The 16,348-nt window shown below is 47.0% G+C and overlaps 3 protein-coding genes across 12 annotated transcripts in view; 1 reads left to right on the top strand and 2 right to left on the bottom strand.

The window, feature by feature from the left end:
- Positions 1-102: 102 nt before the first annotated feature.
- dmac2 (distal membrane arm assembly component 2) lies at positions 103-3,141 on the bottom strand. 2 transcript variants are annotated; one of them, XM_084673496.1, is made up of 7 exons: positions 2,634-3,141; positions 1,856-2,046; positions 1,581-1,661; positions 1,272-1,411; positions 835-997; positions 405-595; positions 103-372 (listed from the first exon to the last, which is right to left on the bottom strand). In XM_084673496.1, the coding sequence occupies exons 1-6, from the start codon at positions 2,649-2,651 to the stop codon at positions 415-417; spliced, it is 774 nt and encodes a 257-aa protein (XP_084529622.1). In that variant the 5' UTR covers positions 2,652-3,141; the 3' UTR covers positions 103-372; positions 405-414. The 2 variants fall into 2 exon arrangements, with proteins under 2 accessions (XP_084529622.1, XP_084529621.1); XM_084673495.1 differs by having other exon boundaries at positions 103-595; positions 2,634-3,139.
- A 1,011-nt stretch (positions 3,142-4,152) lies between these two features.
- LOC146257909 (nuclear factor 7, brain-like) lies at positions 4,153-7,422 on the top strand. Its single transcript, XM_084673497.1, has 6 exons — positions 4,153-4,554; positions 4,707-4,802; positions 4,892-5,122; positions 5,209-5,231; positions 5,317-5,435; positions 5,734-7,422. The coding sequence occupies exons 1-6, from the start codon at positions 4,153-4,155 to the stop codon at positions 6,273-6,275; spliced, it is 1,413 nt and encodes a 470-aa protein (XP_084529623.1). The 3' UTR covers positions 6,276-7,422.
- Positions 7,423-13,903: 6,481 nt separating this feature from the next.
- slc8a2b (solute carrier family 8 member 2b) overlaps positions 13,904-16,348 on the bottom strand; it is a 16,436-nt gene continuing 13,991 nt past the window's right edge. For 5 of the 9 annotated variants that reach the window (XM_084673681.1, XM_084673683.1, XM_084673684.1 and 2 more), the window contains 3 exons: positions 15,741-15,840; positions 14,875-15,153; positions 13,904-14,677 (listed from right to left, as the gene is read on the bottom strand). In XM_084673681.1, the coding sequence (XP_084529807.1) occupies positions 14,301-14,677; positions 14,875-15,153; positions 15,741-15,840 (756 nt within the window). In that variant the 3' untranslated portion in view covers positions 13,904-14,300. The remainder of the gene's footprint in view (positions 14,678-14,874; positions 15,154-15,740; positions 15,841-16,348) is intronic. The other 4 variants (XM_084673682.1, XM_084673685.1, XM_084673686.1 and 1 more) reach the window with 1 other exon arrangement.

The following is a 16,348-nucleotide window of genomic DNA, read 5'->3' as shown; positions in this document are numbered from 1 at the left end:
TTACATTTTATGGATCACAATCAATAGACTGTACAGAAAATACACATTATGCACATTCTAAAGCGAATTGTGTTCTTGGAAAAGAAGGGATCCGACTACCAATCAATCCTCGGTCATTAATTGACTCAACAAATATATATATTTTTTTACATTTATGTCTCGCATCAGTCTTAACTGTCACTCAGTCAGCCAGAGCAATCCAGGCCCAGGTCAAGTCTGTAGGAGGCCCAGTCTGTAGGAGGCCCAGTCTGTAGGAGGCCCAGTCTGTAGGAGGTCCAGTCTGTAGGAGGCCCAGTCTGTAGGAGGCCCAGTCTGTAGCCCTCTCTCCCTCTTCCCCAGCCTCTTCCCCAGCCTCTCTCCCTCTTCCCCAGCCTCTTCCCCAGCCTCTCTCCCTCTTCCCCAGCCTCTCTCCTTCTACGCCAGCCTCTTCCCCAGCTCCTCTCCCTGGTCCTCCAGGGGCTCCGGGGCCAGGCGGTGGTGGTCGTACCCAGCAGCAGTGATGTGACAGTGGGGCAGCATCTCCTCCAGCAGGATCACCACCAGGCCGGGGCTCTGGAGCCTGGGGAGCGCAGACACGTCTAGACGACGCAGATTCCTGGCACACACACACACCCAGGGACACACACACACATGCAGTGACACACACATGCATGTAGAGATACACACACACAGAGAGACACACAGACACGGTCACACAAACACATCATGTTGAACCAAGTTAAGGAGAGACTTACAGCTGGGTTATAATAACACACTGCTGCCCAGAAGCCAACAACTATAATGGGATATTTACTTGTGTAGCAGACAGGGTTGTGTGTCTCTGAGCGGACCTACCTGAGGTTGGCCAGGGCGGCCAGGCCCCCCGCGGTGATCAGGGGGCAGTGGGAGATGTCCAGCTCCTCCAGGGAGTCCTGGAACACATGGAGCCTGGACAGGAACCAGTCATCCACCTCCTCACAGCTCCGCAGAGAGAGAGACCGCAGCCCTCGCTGCCTCACTGGGGGAGTGGAGAGCGAGAGCGAGAGAGAGAGAGAGAGAGAGGGGGGGGGGGTAAGGGAGGGATGTAGGAGAGGGGGAAGTAGGGGAAGGAGGGGGGAGCAGTGTAAGGGGAAAAAAACAACAAAGACACAGCAAAGATGAATCTTCCCTTCCTCCAACTTTTAGACATCTTGGTTGTTCAATTTGAAAAGCTTACGGCTAGTCAGGCCCAAACAGACAGTGTGAAGGGATGCTCCCATGCCCCTCTGAGGAGATTAGGTGCTTGTACATACCCAGGTTCTCCAGACCCGAGTAGTCAATCACAGTGTTGCTGGCATCCACCTCCTCCACAGGTGAGTCCTTGTGGTTCATGAAGTCCCAGGTGAACCTGCCTCTACGGTCTGAGCGGAACCACTGTGGCTGGCCTGCATACCTGGCAGCCCCCAACACACACACACACACACACAGACACAGACACAGACACACACATAGAGAGTTAACCTGTCTGGTCCTGCTCATGTCCTAGTGTGAAAGCCCAACCAAGCCAGACCAGGAAGTAGATAGTTATGGTGACAGGAAGTGGTGACCGGCTGGCCCCTCACCTGACGCCTCCTCCGAGACAGAGGATGTAGTAGGCTGTCGCTATGTTGTCACCGTAGTTCACCTGGGTGTAGCCATAGAACCTGCAGGGGGGAAGAGAGAGAGTTCACCTAGGTGTAGCCATAGAACCTGCACACCTGCACACACAATTTTAGAATAATTGTATGTATTTGTATGCCTACTACCTAGCTGCTACCTTGAGTTATATTGTGCACTTGATAAATAAAGCACAGTGTTATATAAACGTAACAACTAGGGCTACTGTCACACCACATACGCATTCTTCTTCTTCAACCTCCATTTCTTCAACCCAGAAGTCCAGGTGAGGAACTTCTCGACGTCATGGAAACGCTGGGCCAGGTAGAGGAGGACTCTGGTGTGCACGGGGCGTGGGGGGGCTAGCCCGGAGGAACTCACACACCTCCTGGCTACCGCGAGGTACGACAGCCGGCAGTGTCGCAGGACCAACTGACGGGGACAAACGCAACGAAAACACCATAAGATAGCGACTACGTAAGATTTACATTGTCATTTAGCGCTCTTATCCAGACAGTAAGTACAGGGACATTCCCCCGGGGCATGTAGGGTGAAGTCTTGCCCAAGGGCACAACGTTATTTGCACGGCCAGAAATTGAACCGGCAACTTTCTGATTAAAAGCCCAATTCCCTAACCGCTCAGCCAACGGACACCCATCACTGGATGGGGGGGGGGTCACTGGATATACACACATCACACACACGTTATCCGCCTTCGTAGAAGGGTAACATCTATCATTACTGGCATTGCAAGTTTATTCCAGAATACAACTACCGGTATGTTTGTCAGAAATATTTGGATTTCACACACCCCCTTCCATCCGGAATGTATGGGTTAGCACTGCCAGTTGGATTGACTAGCAAATCGTGGACTTTGCTCTAGATCTAAGCACAGCCAACTCCGTGACTGTATTGAAAATAACATTTGTAAATTTACCATGTCGGTGGCAATATACCATGTCCAGTGATAACAGTATAAGACAGTTCTTGTCTAAAACGATAACCAGAGGTGAACTCACCAGCAAGGGGGCCGCCATCTTTGATTTGTAAGGCAGAGCTCTATTCTAGAAATAGTTCCCGGTCTTGTCTCCTCTCTCCGTCACATATCTGACACTGTGGCGTACAAGTTAACAACGATATAATGTGACGGTAATAATCACGTAACAAATGTCACGTCCAAATTCAGTCACATCAGATCTACGAATAAAATGGAGCGGAAGAAAGTTATGACTTTTTAGATTGGAATGCAGCTCAAGAATGCCGGTTTTTCTTATTCGTTCTCTGGAGTTTGCTGCGAGCTGGGAGTATCCAACCTCACTGCTGCCTCTTGCAGGTCGTACTATGTAATGTATCCATTGGTAATTCCAGAGAATGTCTAACATATCCTAAAACAGGCTCTTGCAATTCCCTCTGCCATTCTATGGGATAAAATTGGAAAGTTTCGAAGGTCATAAAACTATTCTAATCCGAAAAGAAAAGTTTCGTAAGATAGGTCGTCAGGTAGGCTAAGTGAAAGGTAAGTAAGGTAGGTCATAGTTCAAAAAAAAATTGAAACCGAAAAAGAAGTTTCGAAAGAAAAAATATTATCTCTTAATGATTATGTTTCAAATGATAACAAGTTTTAGATGATTGAAATTACAATAAAAAACTCCACTTTTGCTTACACGTTCAGAGTTTCAAATTTGGCAGTTGGCACTGTTCTCGGTCTCTTTTTGTTATTGCCACGTTTTCTTAATTTGTAAATTGTGATCTGAAAACTGGTGTTTGAATGTTCATACTGTAAAAATAAACTTAAGTTCAACAAAAATCCTCTGTAACAGAAGATCACAGCACAGTACCTGAGTAGTTACTTCACTAGTCAACAGTCAAACAACCTAATTTCCCTCTTCATATTATGAGTAACAGTAGTAGTAATCTATCACAGTGGTAAAAATGCTGTACATGTTAGCCAAACAGCCATGAAGGTTTTCAATATCGTACAAATCAAAGGCTTACTTTATTCTACTTAAGTCTCCAAACCTTTTATATTTTTCACAGCAACACACTGACAACCCACTCACAGGGGTGGAGGAGGGTGCTTAATGGGATCAATTATTCTCATGAAACATCAATAAAAGATGTTTTGTTGAATTTGTTCTGGGGGAAGGAGATCACCTGTCATTCACCCTGCCCTTCTTCCAGTACACACCGATACTGTTTACTTCCTCATATATGAAACCCCGCCCACTAGCTGACTCACCCATAGATATATATATCTATGGACTCACCTGTCAGAATCCAGGAAGTAGAGTTCAGTGTTTCTCTTTTCACTGACAGCTTCTGAGATTCACCGTTCGGCTCTGAGAGAAAACTGGACTAAATTACAACTCACACTGAGAAGAGAAAGATACTGTCTTTATTCAACAACAGGAGAAGTACTGTCATCAACAGACTTTAACTCACTGCTGACTGAACCAGAGTTAGTTTAGAAGAGTAAAACTCAAAAGTGAAAGTAAACTTCAGACTACGTTCCACAGGAGTGTGTGACTGGGTGACAAAATGGCGTCCAGCTCGTCTCTTCCAGAGGAGGATCTCTCCTGTCCTGTGTGCTGTGACATCTTTACAGACCCTGTCCTCCTGTCATGTAGCCACAGCTTCTGTAAAACCTGTCTGCAGGAATACTGGAAACAGAGAGAATCCCAAGAATGTCCAATCTGCAGGACAACATCTTCCATGGAAGCTCCCCTTAACCTGGCTCTGAAGAACCTGTGTGAGTCCTTCTTACAGGAGAAACGTCAGAGAGCTTCAGCAGGGTCTGAGGTGCTCTGCAGTCTGCACAGGGAGAAACTCAAGCTCTACTGTCTGCAGGACAAACAGCCAGTGTGTGTGGTGTGTCGGGACTCTAAACGACACAACGGCCACAGTTTCAGACCCATAGATGAAGCTGCACAGGATCACAAGGTATGATGACTTAATGCTCCAGATGTTTGATTTACTTAGAATTAGATTATTGGGTGTTTTGCCGAGTATTGTCAGGTAGACACGTCTCATATTCAGCTGATCAAATGAGAGGATCAACAACTTTCCTTCAAATATGTCTTGTTTCATTCCAGGAGGAACTCCAGCCTGCTCTGAAATCCTTACAGGAGAAGCTGGAGGTCTTTACTAAAGTCAAACAAACCTGTGATCAAACAGCACAACACATAAAGGTAAATAAGTTGAGTAACAAAATGATACAGCACTGTTTGGACATTAAGAACTGGTCACCTAGACCCTGAATGAACCTCCATGTCTGCAGATCCAGACCCAGCACGCAGAGAGGCAGATTAAGGAGGAGTTTCAGAAGCTTCACCAGTTTCTACAAGAGGAAGAGGATGCCAGGATAGCTGCACTGAGGGAGGAGGAGAAGCAGAAGAGTCAGGTGATGAAGGAGGAGATTGAGGGGCTGAACAGAGAGATATCAACACTTTCAGACACAATCAGAGCCATAGAGGAGGAGCTGAGAGCTGAAGACATCTCATTCCTGCAGGTCAGGACTGATCTCTCTACGTTCGTATGGAATGGCTGGCTGTGTGTGTTTATGAGTGTCTAACTTCATCTTCTGTATCTCCACAGAACTACAAGGACACAGTGAAAAGGTAAGTGACCTGCCTCCTGTCTCTCTCTTGTCTGTGGTTGTGAACCCAACCCCACAGCAGCTCTGACTCCAGAATGTTCTTCCAGAGCCCAGTCCAATCTGCCGGATCCACAGCTGGTCTCAGGAGCGCTGATAGACGTGGTCAAACACCTGGGCAACCTGGCCTTCAGAGTCTGGGAGAAGATGCAGGATATTGTCACATACAGTGAGTATTAGATCATGTAGTAATATTCAATATAGTACTTACAGTATCCTGCATTACTGATCATATCTGTCCATAGACCATCCTTGACTCTACAGTACAGGCTGCATACTGTACATGTACTTTCTAAAATGAACTGCTCTATCAAATCTCACACCAATACCATGAGCGGTTAGGGAATTGGGCTAGTAATCCGAAAGTTGCTGGTTCGATTTCGGGGTTTGTCATGGTGTCAAGTCCAGGTGGGTGAGGGTGTAAACATCAAACACTGCATCAACACAAACCTGATCTCTCTCCTCAGCTCCTGTGACTCTAGACCCAAACACTGCTCATCCAAAACTCATTCTGTCTGAGGATCTGACCAGTGTGAGATACAGTCAGACGAGCCAGCAGCTTCCTGACAACCCAGAGAGGATTGAAAACTATGTCCGGGTCCTGGGCTCTGAGGGCTTTAACTCAGGGACACACAGCTGGGATGTTGAGGTGGGAGACAGTACATTCTGGTTCCTGGGTGTGTTAGCAGAGTCCGTACAGAGGAAGGGAGACAAACCGGGTGGAGACTGGAGAATCTTTCTCCACAATGGTAAATACATGATACACTCCTCATCGGGGTCAGTCACTGTTCTCACAGTGAGACAGAACCCCCAGAGGATCAGAGTGCAGCTGGACTGGGACAGAGGAAAGCTGTCATTCTCTGACCCTGATAGAAACAGACTCCTACACACACTCACACACACCTTCACTGAGAGAGTATTTCCATACATTGATAATATCTGCACTCTCCACCCTCTGAGGATCGTACCAGTGAAGGCCTCTGTAACAGTAGAACAGCACAGTCATTAGAGATGATAGCACCTCTATCTGGAACAGTACAACAGCTCATTGGGTGTTTTTTTTTACAACCTTCCTGTCATGAAGGAAACCAACCTCTAACATGAGCATCTAGGTACAAAGAACAAAAATCAATATGAGAGTGAATTAGACTGGCTAGCATGGTGTTCTTAATTGTAGCACAGTCAACAGACAAAGCACGGTACCATCAAACCTTTCCCCTACAAGGAAAGGGTCTTCCCCCTTTTGTCCTTATCTCCCAGAGCAGGAGCTTCAAAGCTCCTGACCCAGCATGGGGTCAGGAACAGAGGCCACACAGCCTCAGTATCAGACAAAGGATTTCTAAGGAAGAACTTTCTTTTCAGGATTTTCAAACATATTCTCAAGGACTACATGGCTCATGGACACTATTTCAATGACAGTAGTCAGTGTGTTATAATGTGTGCTTTTCTCATTTTCTTAGAACTTTGTTTAATTGATGTTTGATTATAACTTCCCTTCAGGAAGAGTTACGTTAGTCAATTTTAGATCCAAAATAATTGTGTCATACTAACAAAACCATTTATGAATGTTGTATTGTTATATTCTGAAGTTTAAGCATTTCCTTGGACATTTGAAATAACGGAACTCAAAGCAAGCAGCCACTTCACACCTCTAGGTAAATCTCAGCATGACGCCCAGGTGGGGAATAACTGACCAATGACAGAGTTCACCTTCACATGGATACCCCCTGTTCTTTGGAATATAAAAACCCCAAACGTACAATCATCCCTGCTTTTTCGTAGGAATAACTGAAGTGAAACGCGTCATTTGTGACTTTCCTCTTAACTTGCAAATTCACTGAGCGCCCGGAACTTTGACGAGAGATTCCGCTTTCTATTCGTTGGACATATAACGAACCATTGACTCCTTTCTTCAAACCGACAAAAGTAACTGCAATTTGCAATATTTCTTACTTGTGACATATTGGCATGTTGTGATTTAATTGTTGATGTTTGATTGTATTTTACAAATGATTTAACCTAACCATCGTTAGGCCAGTTGCCATTGAGCGTCCATTGTTGCTAGAGGCCTACCTCTTCCTCTATACCTCCCTCTCCCTCTCCCTCTCTCCCTCTCTCCCTCTCTCCCTCTCTCCCTCCCTCCCTCCCTCCCTCCCTCCCTCCCTCCCTCCCTCCCTCCCTCCCTCCCTCCCTCCCTCCCTCCCTCCCTCCCTCTCTCCCTCTCTCTCTCTCTCTCTCACCCTCCCCACGCGCTCTACACAACCATTGTGTAGCTCGCCCTCATTAGAATCTAGGCCTACTGTACTGCTTTAGCCCAACTAACCCATAACTTATATGGTATTTGTTCATTATAATTACATTTTCCTAAATAAATCATTGTGTATAATACTCGCGTATCTCTCATTTTATCTCATCTGCTCTACTTTCATAGAATTCATTACTTAAGATTAGACTGATTATTACAAAGGCTATTATTTAACAAGGTCTCCCCAGTCCCTTTAAACAAATCCTGGGGTGTTGTCCCTTCAACTAAATACTTTATTATAGATTAAGTATTCCTAATCTTAAACGTGTATACCCCGCTACATAATGTATCACAGTATCTGATGTCAGAAGTCATGTAGTTCTGCGGTAAAAAGGAAATTCCTGTGTATACTGTACATTTACACTAATCCAATAACATTGTATTTGTTTCTACTGGTATTTTCAAAATCAAATGTTTTGGCAGCTTACTCTATTATTGTACTTGTGTACATTTGAAAATTAATCTTGACTTTATTAAGCTCAACTTTGTGTTCTAATAAAATATGATGAACTATAGTGTACATTTTCATGTAATTTCACCAAAGTGTGTTCATTCTTGGGTCAACCATCACACTGTCAAACATAAATGTTTCTGTCAAATTAACCTGAGAGCAGAACGACTTGTACAGCGCACTTGAATTAAGTCAAGTGAACCAGTGACTTTATTTAAAGACATTTCAAATTAATCCAAAATAATGATCCAATGTAACAAACATGCGTGTCTTGAAATCATGTGCATTCAGGTAGGCTATAAAAAAGCTTTGTAAAACCAAAAAGTCTCTTCACTCATAACAGTTATTGACTTACTTGAAGCACGTGGGAGCGAAGGCAGGTACAACTAAGTGTAGCCGGTGTGTATCGGTGAAAGTCGCTCCTCAGGTATGTAACAGGCCACCCGCGTCCACGAATTGGCGTAGTTGGTATTGGTCGCGCTTGGGAAGTCAGAGGTGGCAGGTTCGTCCACAGTGCGGGGCGAACACTGACCCGATACTTCTGACGGTGCAAGACCATGTCTCTTACATAAGCAAACGTGGCGTCATTCACAATCCAGTAAATTGTTATTTTGCCGCTGATCAACAACGAAAACGGAGATTGCCAAACTAGCTAAAAGTCACTAGTATCGATTTTTTTGGTCTAGGGAGTGTGAAAAGTGGCTAAATCAAGAGATAAAGTCGCTAAATGGGCAACACTGTCTCAGGGTTCTCTAGTCTCACGCATTCGCCTTGAGACTCGTGCATTTCAACACTATCACGCTGGGAAGGGATAACCCGTCCCGCTATACAGTTCCTTAAAATACAACCCCCCCCCCCCCCCCCCCAGAAGTAGTTGTAATAACCACACAGACACAGAGAGCCTTGAAAATAAATAAACTATATTCAATAAGTTCAACTGGAGTTGATTACATTGTTTCTTTTCTTTCAGAACACATTACACCTCATGCCATATTCTCCAAAAACACGTTTCAGGATTATTCATTTTTTTCTCAACTTTTTTTTTCTTTCATAAAAATTAAAGTTAATATTATTTTAAATTCATTTATTACAGTATTAAATAAATGTATATTTGTATTTTCACATATCCTTTTAAAGTGTCATTATTTCCCTACAAATCAGGCAGAGAGAAAGAATCACAGATAAAACCACACAGAGGACACATTTAAGAGCAAGACCCGGGGGATTTCGAACCCACCGCCCCAAACAGCGAGTGAGAAAGTGGAGGACTTAAGAGGCACCAAACAGGTAGTGATCTCACACTCTGGAAAACAGACAATGCGGGGGTGTGAGGACAAACAGTCTCGAGCACAAACTTCCTGTTTCCTGCCTTCACAGGCAGCGAATACACAGCGGACAAGACAGACAAGTCTCTCACTAGGGTTGCCAGGTTTGTCACTGCCTGGGGTTGCCAGGTTTGTCAACACATAGATAAGTTCCTAGCAACCTTGAGCAGAGCATTTCAGTAATCACATGGGGAGGCCAACCCAGGAAGAGAGTTGTCAGCACAACTAGACTTCGGTTACACATGCTAACACATTGGAGGCGGCTCATGCTACTTCACAGTAGGACGCACATAGAAAAAACACCAGGAAGTGATGTCACAGTTAGCTACAGCAATGGCCTAAGCCAGACAGTTAGTTGTAGTAATCAAACGACACTGGAACGTTGCTTGTGTACACTGTTGCCCACTAGTTACAGTAACGTATTCCTCGATACCTAGGGCTCTATGTAAACGATGCAGTAATCATCCCTCTGTGACCCCTAGTAGCACACTGATACAGCCCCTGCTGAGAGCACGTTTCTGGAGGAGGGGATCCCTCTCTGAATTGATTTGATTTGATTTGACCTAGGGCTCTATGTAAACAAACACACTCCTCTCTCTTGCCAACCGTCTCTGGAGGAGGGGATCCCTCTCTGAATTGCTCCTCCCAAGGTTTCTTCCATTTTTTCTCCCGTTGGGAGTTTTTCTGGGAGTTTTTCCTTGAGGGTTTAGGTTGGTTGAGGGGCAGTTCTATGGGCGTATGTGAAGCCCTCTGTGACATGCTTGCGTGTAAAAAGGGCTATACAAATACATTTGATTTGATTTGATTTGATTTGACCTAGGGCTCTATGTAAACAAACACATCAGATGGCAAAGTTCCAGTTCGTTGTGTAAACATGCTTCTCCCGCGTGACCCTTTTTTTCCCTTCCCCAGAGTAAGTTTTAATAAATAAGTAGTTGTCGGTTTGCGGAGAGTTCAACAAACACTGGACTACAGAGCCAGCTGGGGTCCCTGCCTGCTCAGTATCAGAGATGAAAGCAACAGGCAGATTGTTTCATGTTGCACATATCAACCACACAGAAAGAAGCTTATCAACAGACCTTCAGACTTTTATATTAGCTTCGAGGAGTTGAACATACATTATCTAGTAGATAAATCCTTTTTTATTATCTTCGGGGAAAGACAACCACATATTTGTGATATTAACAAAGAATATGAGCCGTATGGTTATGAGTTATAACATCACATTGTTCTTAATTTTGAAAAAAGTATCAAAATCTTATCTACTGTATACCTACCAATATAGTGGTATCGGTTTGGTACCTATAGGATGAAGAGTACCTCGATGGCTGTACTGCACACAGTACCTAAATCCTGTCCCTACAGTAGCCTACTGTAAGCTGTGCAGCTCTTATCTAGCCTATGTCTAAAACGCGCTTTTAGATATAGTCTATAGAAAAAGAAAAATCTTGAATATTTGCGAGGAAAGGAAAGAAACGCCAAGGCCATGTAAGCCCATCACAGAGCAGAAGAGAAAGAGTCTTGCTTTATCAAAGCGTAGCACGCTAAAGAAAACACAAGTTAACAAGATATTCGCAAATATACCTCAGTAGGCTTCGGCTTAATATCAGGCAGTGAACATTTGAATAAATAACAGTAATCCAACTCATTTACACTTAATTACTAGAATTCTATGTCAAACCAAGACGTTTACACCTGTTAAGGACTGTTATAGTATCATAGTTCCAGTCGTTACTGGATAATGTCCATTTCAGTGTCTGAAATGTCTATTTGTGATCCAAATACTGCGCTAAAATGTCCTTGAAGTCTGTAACAGGTGTTTTCTAATGTATTCATGTTTCTGTTATGCGGGTGTGAAGTAAGACTGGTCATCACAAACAAAGACCTTACAGAAGACTGCGGTCAGCTCCTCACATCTGCTCATCTCTCCGTCTTATTGCACTTTGACCTCAAACAGGAACCGAGCACCTGTGATCTCCCACACCACTATACAGCAACCAATAGGATCACACCACCACCATACGGCAACCAAAAGGAGCACACCACCACCACACAGCAACCAATAGGATCACACCACTACCACACAGCAACCAATAGAAACTTCAGGCCGGCTTGTTCTGATGAGTCATCGGTACATCTGTGTTTATTCATCCATATAGTTTCTCTCTTCTTCTGGTATTTGCTGCCAGGTTGGCTGTGTAAAGGTTTTCTACACTACATATCACCAGGGGTGAAGTGCGGGCCAGACACTTTGACCGGCGGGTGGAGCAGGAAATACAAATTTAGATTATAAGGCGTTAAGAGTTTAGGGTGTAACTCTAGAGAGGGTGTCTAATCCCTAAACCAGGACTGTCCAATCCTGTTCCGGGAGATCTACCCTCCTGTATGTTTGTAACCGATCCTGCTCCATGGTACGAGTGTAAACCTCCAGGAGGGTATCTCACCAGCAGCAGGGTTGGACAGCCCTGTCCTAAACACTGATACATCATCTGAATAACAGTCTGTGTTAGTTAGGTCGAGGCTACTGAGCAGGCCGTGATGCCCGTCTCCCACAGGTAGAGGAGATATACCCCCCCTGCTTGTGTCAGTGTGCCGTGTGGCCCAGTGGGACCTGAGGCTCCACACCCACAGCGCCCCCTGGTGGTGTGCACTGGTGGGGCAGGTCTGTGGTGGGGCTGCGGTGTGGACTAGTGTCCTTCTGTCAGAGAGGATGAATGAAACAGTCCAGCCCTCGCTTCATTACCCATGCATATAGTTTACAGTTGGACATGCCGTTACCGTGCCAACTACAGTTCTATCAGCTCATGCACCCCTACCCACAATGCCTCAGTTCAGGCTGACAGACAGCCCTGAGAAAAGGAGACATAGTTACAGGAAAGTATCACAAATCACAAATAGTTTTGTTATTATTATTATTATCACAAATATCAACAGATTTGGATTGAACCGACCACAGCAGACATCGTGGAACGGAACATGTAACGGGACTTACGATTGGCCCCGGAAACCCCTCAAGTGGTCAGATTGACCAATAAGAGCCCTCGATGCAACCTTGTCTTTTTGGGGGACTTTGTCTTGGCCTCTCCTTCCTCTTGTCTCTGACAGGCTTCCTGTCCAGTCAGCCAATCAGAACCCTCCACTGAATCCAGCTTTACACAGAAAGTAGAACAACATACTTCGTTTGTCAAGGATTCTTTTTTTCAAAATGATATCAAAGTTTTTCTACAACCACGATGCCTTCTGCCTTTATATTTTAGGTGTGTGTGTACCTGAGTGTGTGTGTGTGTGTACCTGAGTGTGTGTGTGTGTGTGTATTGGGAGAGTATCTTTTGACAGAATCCCTTCTTTGCTCCAGCACAGCACGATCAGCAGGATAGAAACTCTTATTTACATCCAGCCTGGTGACAGGAAGCCACCCCCAGCTGGTCCATCATAGTGGCGCCCCCCAGTGGTGGACAGGTGCGGTGCCTCTCTGTGGCTGACAGAGCAAGGTTGGTCTGGAGCAAGGCAGGGAGAGGGGTGAGTGGGCATGGCCGTGGGGCTAGGGGGCGTGGCCACGGGGGTAGAGGGCATGGCCGTGGGGCTAGGGGGCGTGGCCACGGGGGTAGAGGGCATGGCCGTGGGGCTAGGGGGCGTGGCCACGGGGGTAGAGGGCATGGCCGTGGGGCTAGGGGGCGTGGCCACGGGGGTAGAGGGCATGGCCGTGGGGCTAGGGGGCGTGGCCACGGGGGTAGAGGGCATGGCCGTGGGGCTAGGGGGCGTGGCCACGGGGGTATGGCCATGGGGCTTGGGGGCGTGGTCATGGGGCTGGGGCAGAAGGTGAGTTAAACAGGATTGCTTTATGATCCTGTATTGTAAATGTTTTGTTTTTTTAATGACCAAACAGAAATTCTGTTCATAGCCTTTCTTTCACCACTGTAGAAACCAGGACGATAGTGACTCGACAGCTCACGGCAGGTTCAAGATCAGACCCGCTCTCATGGTCCAGCCTTCAAACTCCTAGCAACACACACCTGTCTCTCTCTCTCACTCTCTGTAAACACACCTGTCTGTCTCTCTGTAAACACACCTGTCTGTCTCTCTGTAAACACACCTGTCTGTCTCTCTGTAAACACACTTGGCTGTCCCTCTCTATGTAAACACATCTGTTTCTCTCTATCAACACACCTTGCTATCTCTCTTTCTCTAAACACACCTGTCTTTGTAAACGTACCTGTCTGTCTCTCCCTCTGTCAACACACCTGGCTGTCTCTCTCTCTGTCAACACACCTGGCTGTCTCTCTCTCTGTCAACACACCTCTCTCTCTCTCTCTCTCTCTGTCAACACACCTCTCTCTCTCTCTCTCTCTCTCTCTCTGTCAACACACCTCTCTCTCTCTCTCTCTCTCTCTCTCTCTCTCTCTCTCTCTCTCTCTCTCTCTCTCTCTCTCTCTCTCTCTCTCTCTCTCTCTCTCTCTCTCTCTCTCTCTCTCTATCTCTCTCTCTCTCTCTCTCTCTCTCTCTCAACACACCTGGCTGTCTCTCTCTTCCCTCTACTTCCTATATCTCCTTCCTGTATATACCTGCTCTCACCTCTGCTTCCTGTCTATCCCTCCTCCCCTCTCCTTCCTGGAATTCTCTCCAACATTCCTCTCTTTTCTTCCTTAACTGAAACTCCTCTCTTCTTTGTCTCTCCAGTGTGTGTGTGTGTGTGTGTGTGTGTGTAACTGATTCAGTGTTATGTTGCTGACTGGGTCTCCCCTACCCTTGTGTGTGTGTTAAAATGTGTACGCGTGTGAGTGAGAGAGAATGTGTGTGTGAGTAAGTGTGTTACGTGCTTCAGTGTGAGCAGAGAAGGGCAAACAGGCAAAGCCCTACGTGTTTGCGTGTATGTGTGTGTATATGTGTGTGTGTGTGGATCAAGGTACTGTACCCCCTCCCTCCCCCAGACAAGCCTTGGTCTCCCTCCCTCCTCTAGAAGCCCTCGACGTGGCAGTAGGCCTCCAGGCTGGAGAAAAGGATGTAGAGGAACCACAGGCCCAGGAACAGCAGGCTGGTGACGATGCGGGCCCCCCGGGGCCCCCCCAGCTCTCCCCCGATAGAGGGCCTCCTGCGGAACAGCAGCACGCCCATGCACACGAAGGCGAAGATGGTGAAGAGGGTGACGGAGAAGGCGAGCGAGCCGGGGTCCACAAGGAAGGGCTGGCCCTTGGTCCGCCAGTACACGGCGGCCAGCGACCACGCCACGCCGATGCCCAGGAACACGTTGACCGCGTTGCTGCCGGTGACGTTGCCCACGGAGGCGTCCGCATGCTGGTCCTGTGTGGCCGCTACCTTGCTGGCAAACGTGTCTGGGGGAGGGGAGAGGGGGAACAGGGGAGGGGGGACAGGGGGGAGGGGAGAACACTCTTAAACACAGGTATACAAACACACACACTCACCAGGAAATGAGTTTTTTTACTGTCAACACCCACCCACCCCCACCCCTTCTTCACCCCCACCCCTCCTTTACCCCCACCCCCTCCTTCACCCCCACCCCCTCCATCACCAGGGATGGATGTCCCCAGGGCCACGAACACCACGGCGGTGACAGAGTCCTTGAGCCCCACGGTGCAGCCAAAGTGGGAGGCCAGGTCTCCGATGACGGCCGTCAGGACTCCGATGACGGAGATGGACACGCAGAAGCAGGCCCAGCCGTTCCACACCTCGGTGGGAGGCACGCACGCAAACAGAACCTTCCAGAACACCGTCAGGAAGTGCATGACGTAGTCGTAGCAGGACGGGAGCCTCTCCTCACGCCCTTCCTCATCGTCATCGTCACCGCCACCTGGGGGGGGAGAGGGAGAGAGAGAGGGGTGAGAGGGGGTGGAGAGAGGGAGAGAGGGATGGAAGAGGAAGAGGCAGAGGAGAAAGTAGGTGAGGATTTGAGATCTAGCTGAGTATTAAAAACACATCTTGCAATACACATACATGTCCAGCAGGGGGGGGACATTACCTAGGTAACATGCTGATCTCACAGCTTTCATGCTATTGTTTAGAACTCGTAAACAAAACTAGAGCCACGATAACCTGGTAGCACAAGCCTGGGGTGAGATAACCGTCTGGAATCCCTTCTTGAAGAACATCTATCTCATTATCCTACAGCCTGCAGAAACAGCAGGCTGTGTTGTGTATCCATGGTCTAGTGGGCCTTCGAGCTCTGAGTGTTCACATGAAAGGCCTGGCAGGGTAGACGGCTGTTTAAGAGGCGCTATGAGGATCTGAGAGGGAGAAGAGTCTGTGTTTGAGCTGGTCTCACGCTGCCAGACATCAAACACTCCTCATTCACCTCCTCACTCCTCTCTTCTGGAGGAAGCCAGGGATACACACGCACACACACGTTCACACACACACCCCCACACACACACTACTCACCTGCGCTGACAGTCACTGCTTCCACAAACTGCTCCCTCCAGGAGTGGGTGCCGATCACCAACGCCAGATTGGTCTTCTTAATGAGCTTGTCCACGGTGCTCTACCAATCACAAACACAGAGGGCACAGTTAGCAGCCAATCAGAAGACAGAATGGGAGACGAAGCGCTGAGGCGAGACCAGGGAACACCGTGAGCAGAATACTGACAAGCTCAGCATCGCTGCTACATGGACCAGCCACCACACACACACACACACACACCTTACACACACACACACACCTTACACACACACACACACACGCCTTACACACACACACACACACACCTTACACACACCTCACACACACAAAGCCAGACAACTGTAAAATAAAACACCCTCTCTCCCTGTCTCCCTTTCTCACACACAGCAGTATATGGTAAACATAGCTGGTTCGTTTGTCGGCTCCTGAGTTTCCCCTCACAAGCAAACAAGACATTGATCCAACGTAGGATCTAATAAAAGCAAGTGCCAGTCAATTGAAACTACAATTCCCTGGAGTATAATATTATTTTACTGGACTACAAATCATAACTCTAATGTAATACGACAAGGGCATTTGTCCTTTTAC

This window comes from Hypomesus nipponensis, chromosome 15 (assembly GCF_054491055.1).
Source record: "Hypomesus nipponensis isolate SF chromosome 15, ASM5449105v1, whole genome shotgun sequence".
Classification (NCBI taxonomy): domain Eukaryota; kingdom Metazoa; phylum Chordata; class Actinopteri; order Osmeriformes; family Osmeridae; genus Hypomesus; species Hypomesus nipponensis.
This window is presented reverse-complemented; position numbering and strand designations above follow the sequence as displayed.

Bases quoted from the DNA above. Each gene is read 5' to 3' on its own strand.
- LOC146257909 (XM_084673497.1), top strand. From the start codon at position 4,153: ATGGCGTCCAGCTCGTCTCTTCCAGAGGAGGATCTCTCCTGTCCTGTG. The intron at 5,123-5,208 runs GTCAGGACTGAT...GTATCTCCACAG, and splicing joins AAGACATCTCATTCCTGCAG to AACTACAAGGACACAGTGAA. The intron at 5,232-5,316 runs GTAAGTGACCTG...ATGTTCTTCCAG, and splicing joins TACAAGGACACAGTGAAAAG to AGCCCAGTCCAATCTGCCGG.
- dmac2 (XM_084673496.1), bottom strand. The intron at 1,662-1,855 runs GTATGTGGTGTG...TCCCCCCTGCAG, and splicing joins AGGTTGAAGAAGAAGAATGC to GTTCTATGGCTACACCCAGG. The intron at 596-834 runs GTAGGTCCGCTC...TGTGTGTGCCAG, and splicing joins GCCGCCCTGGCCAACCTCAG to GAATCTGCGTCGTCTAGACG.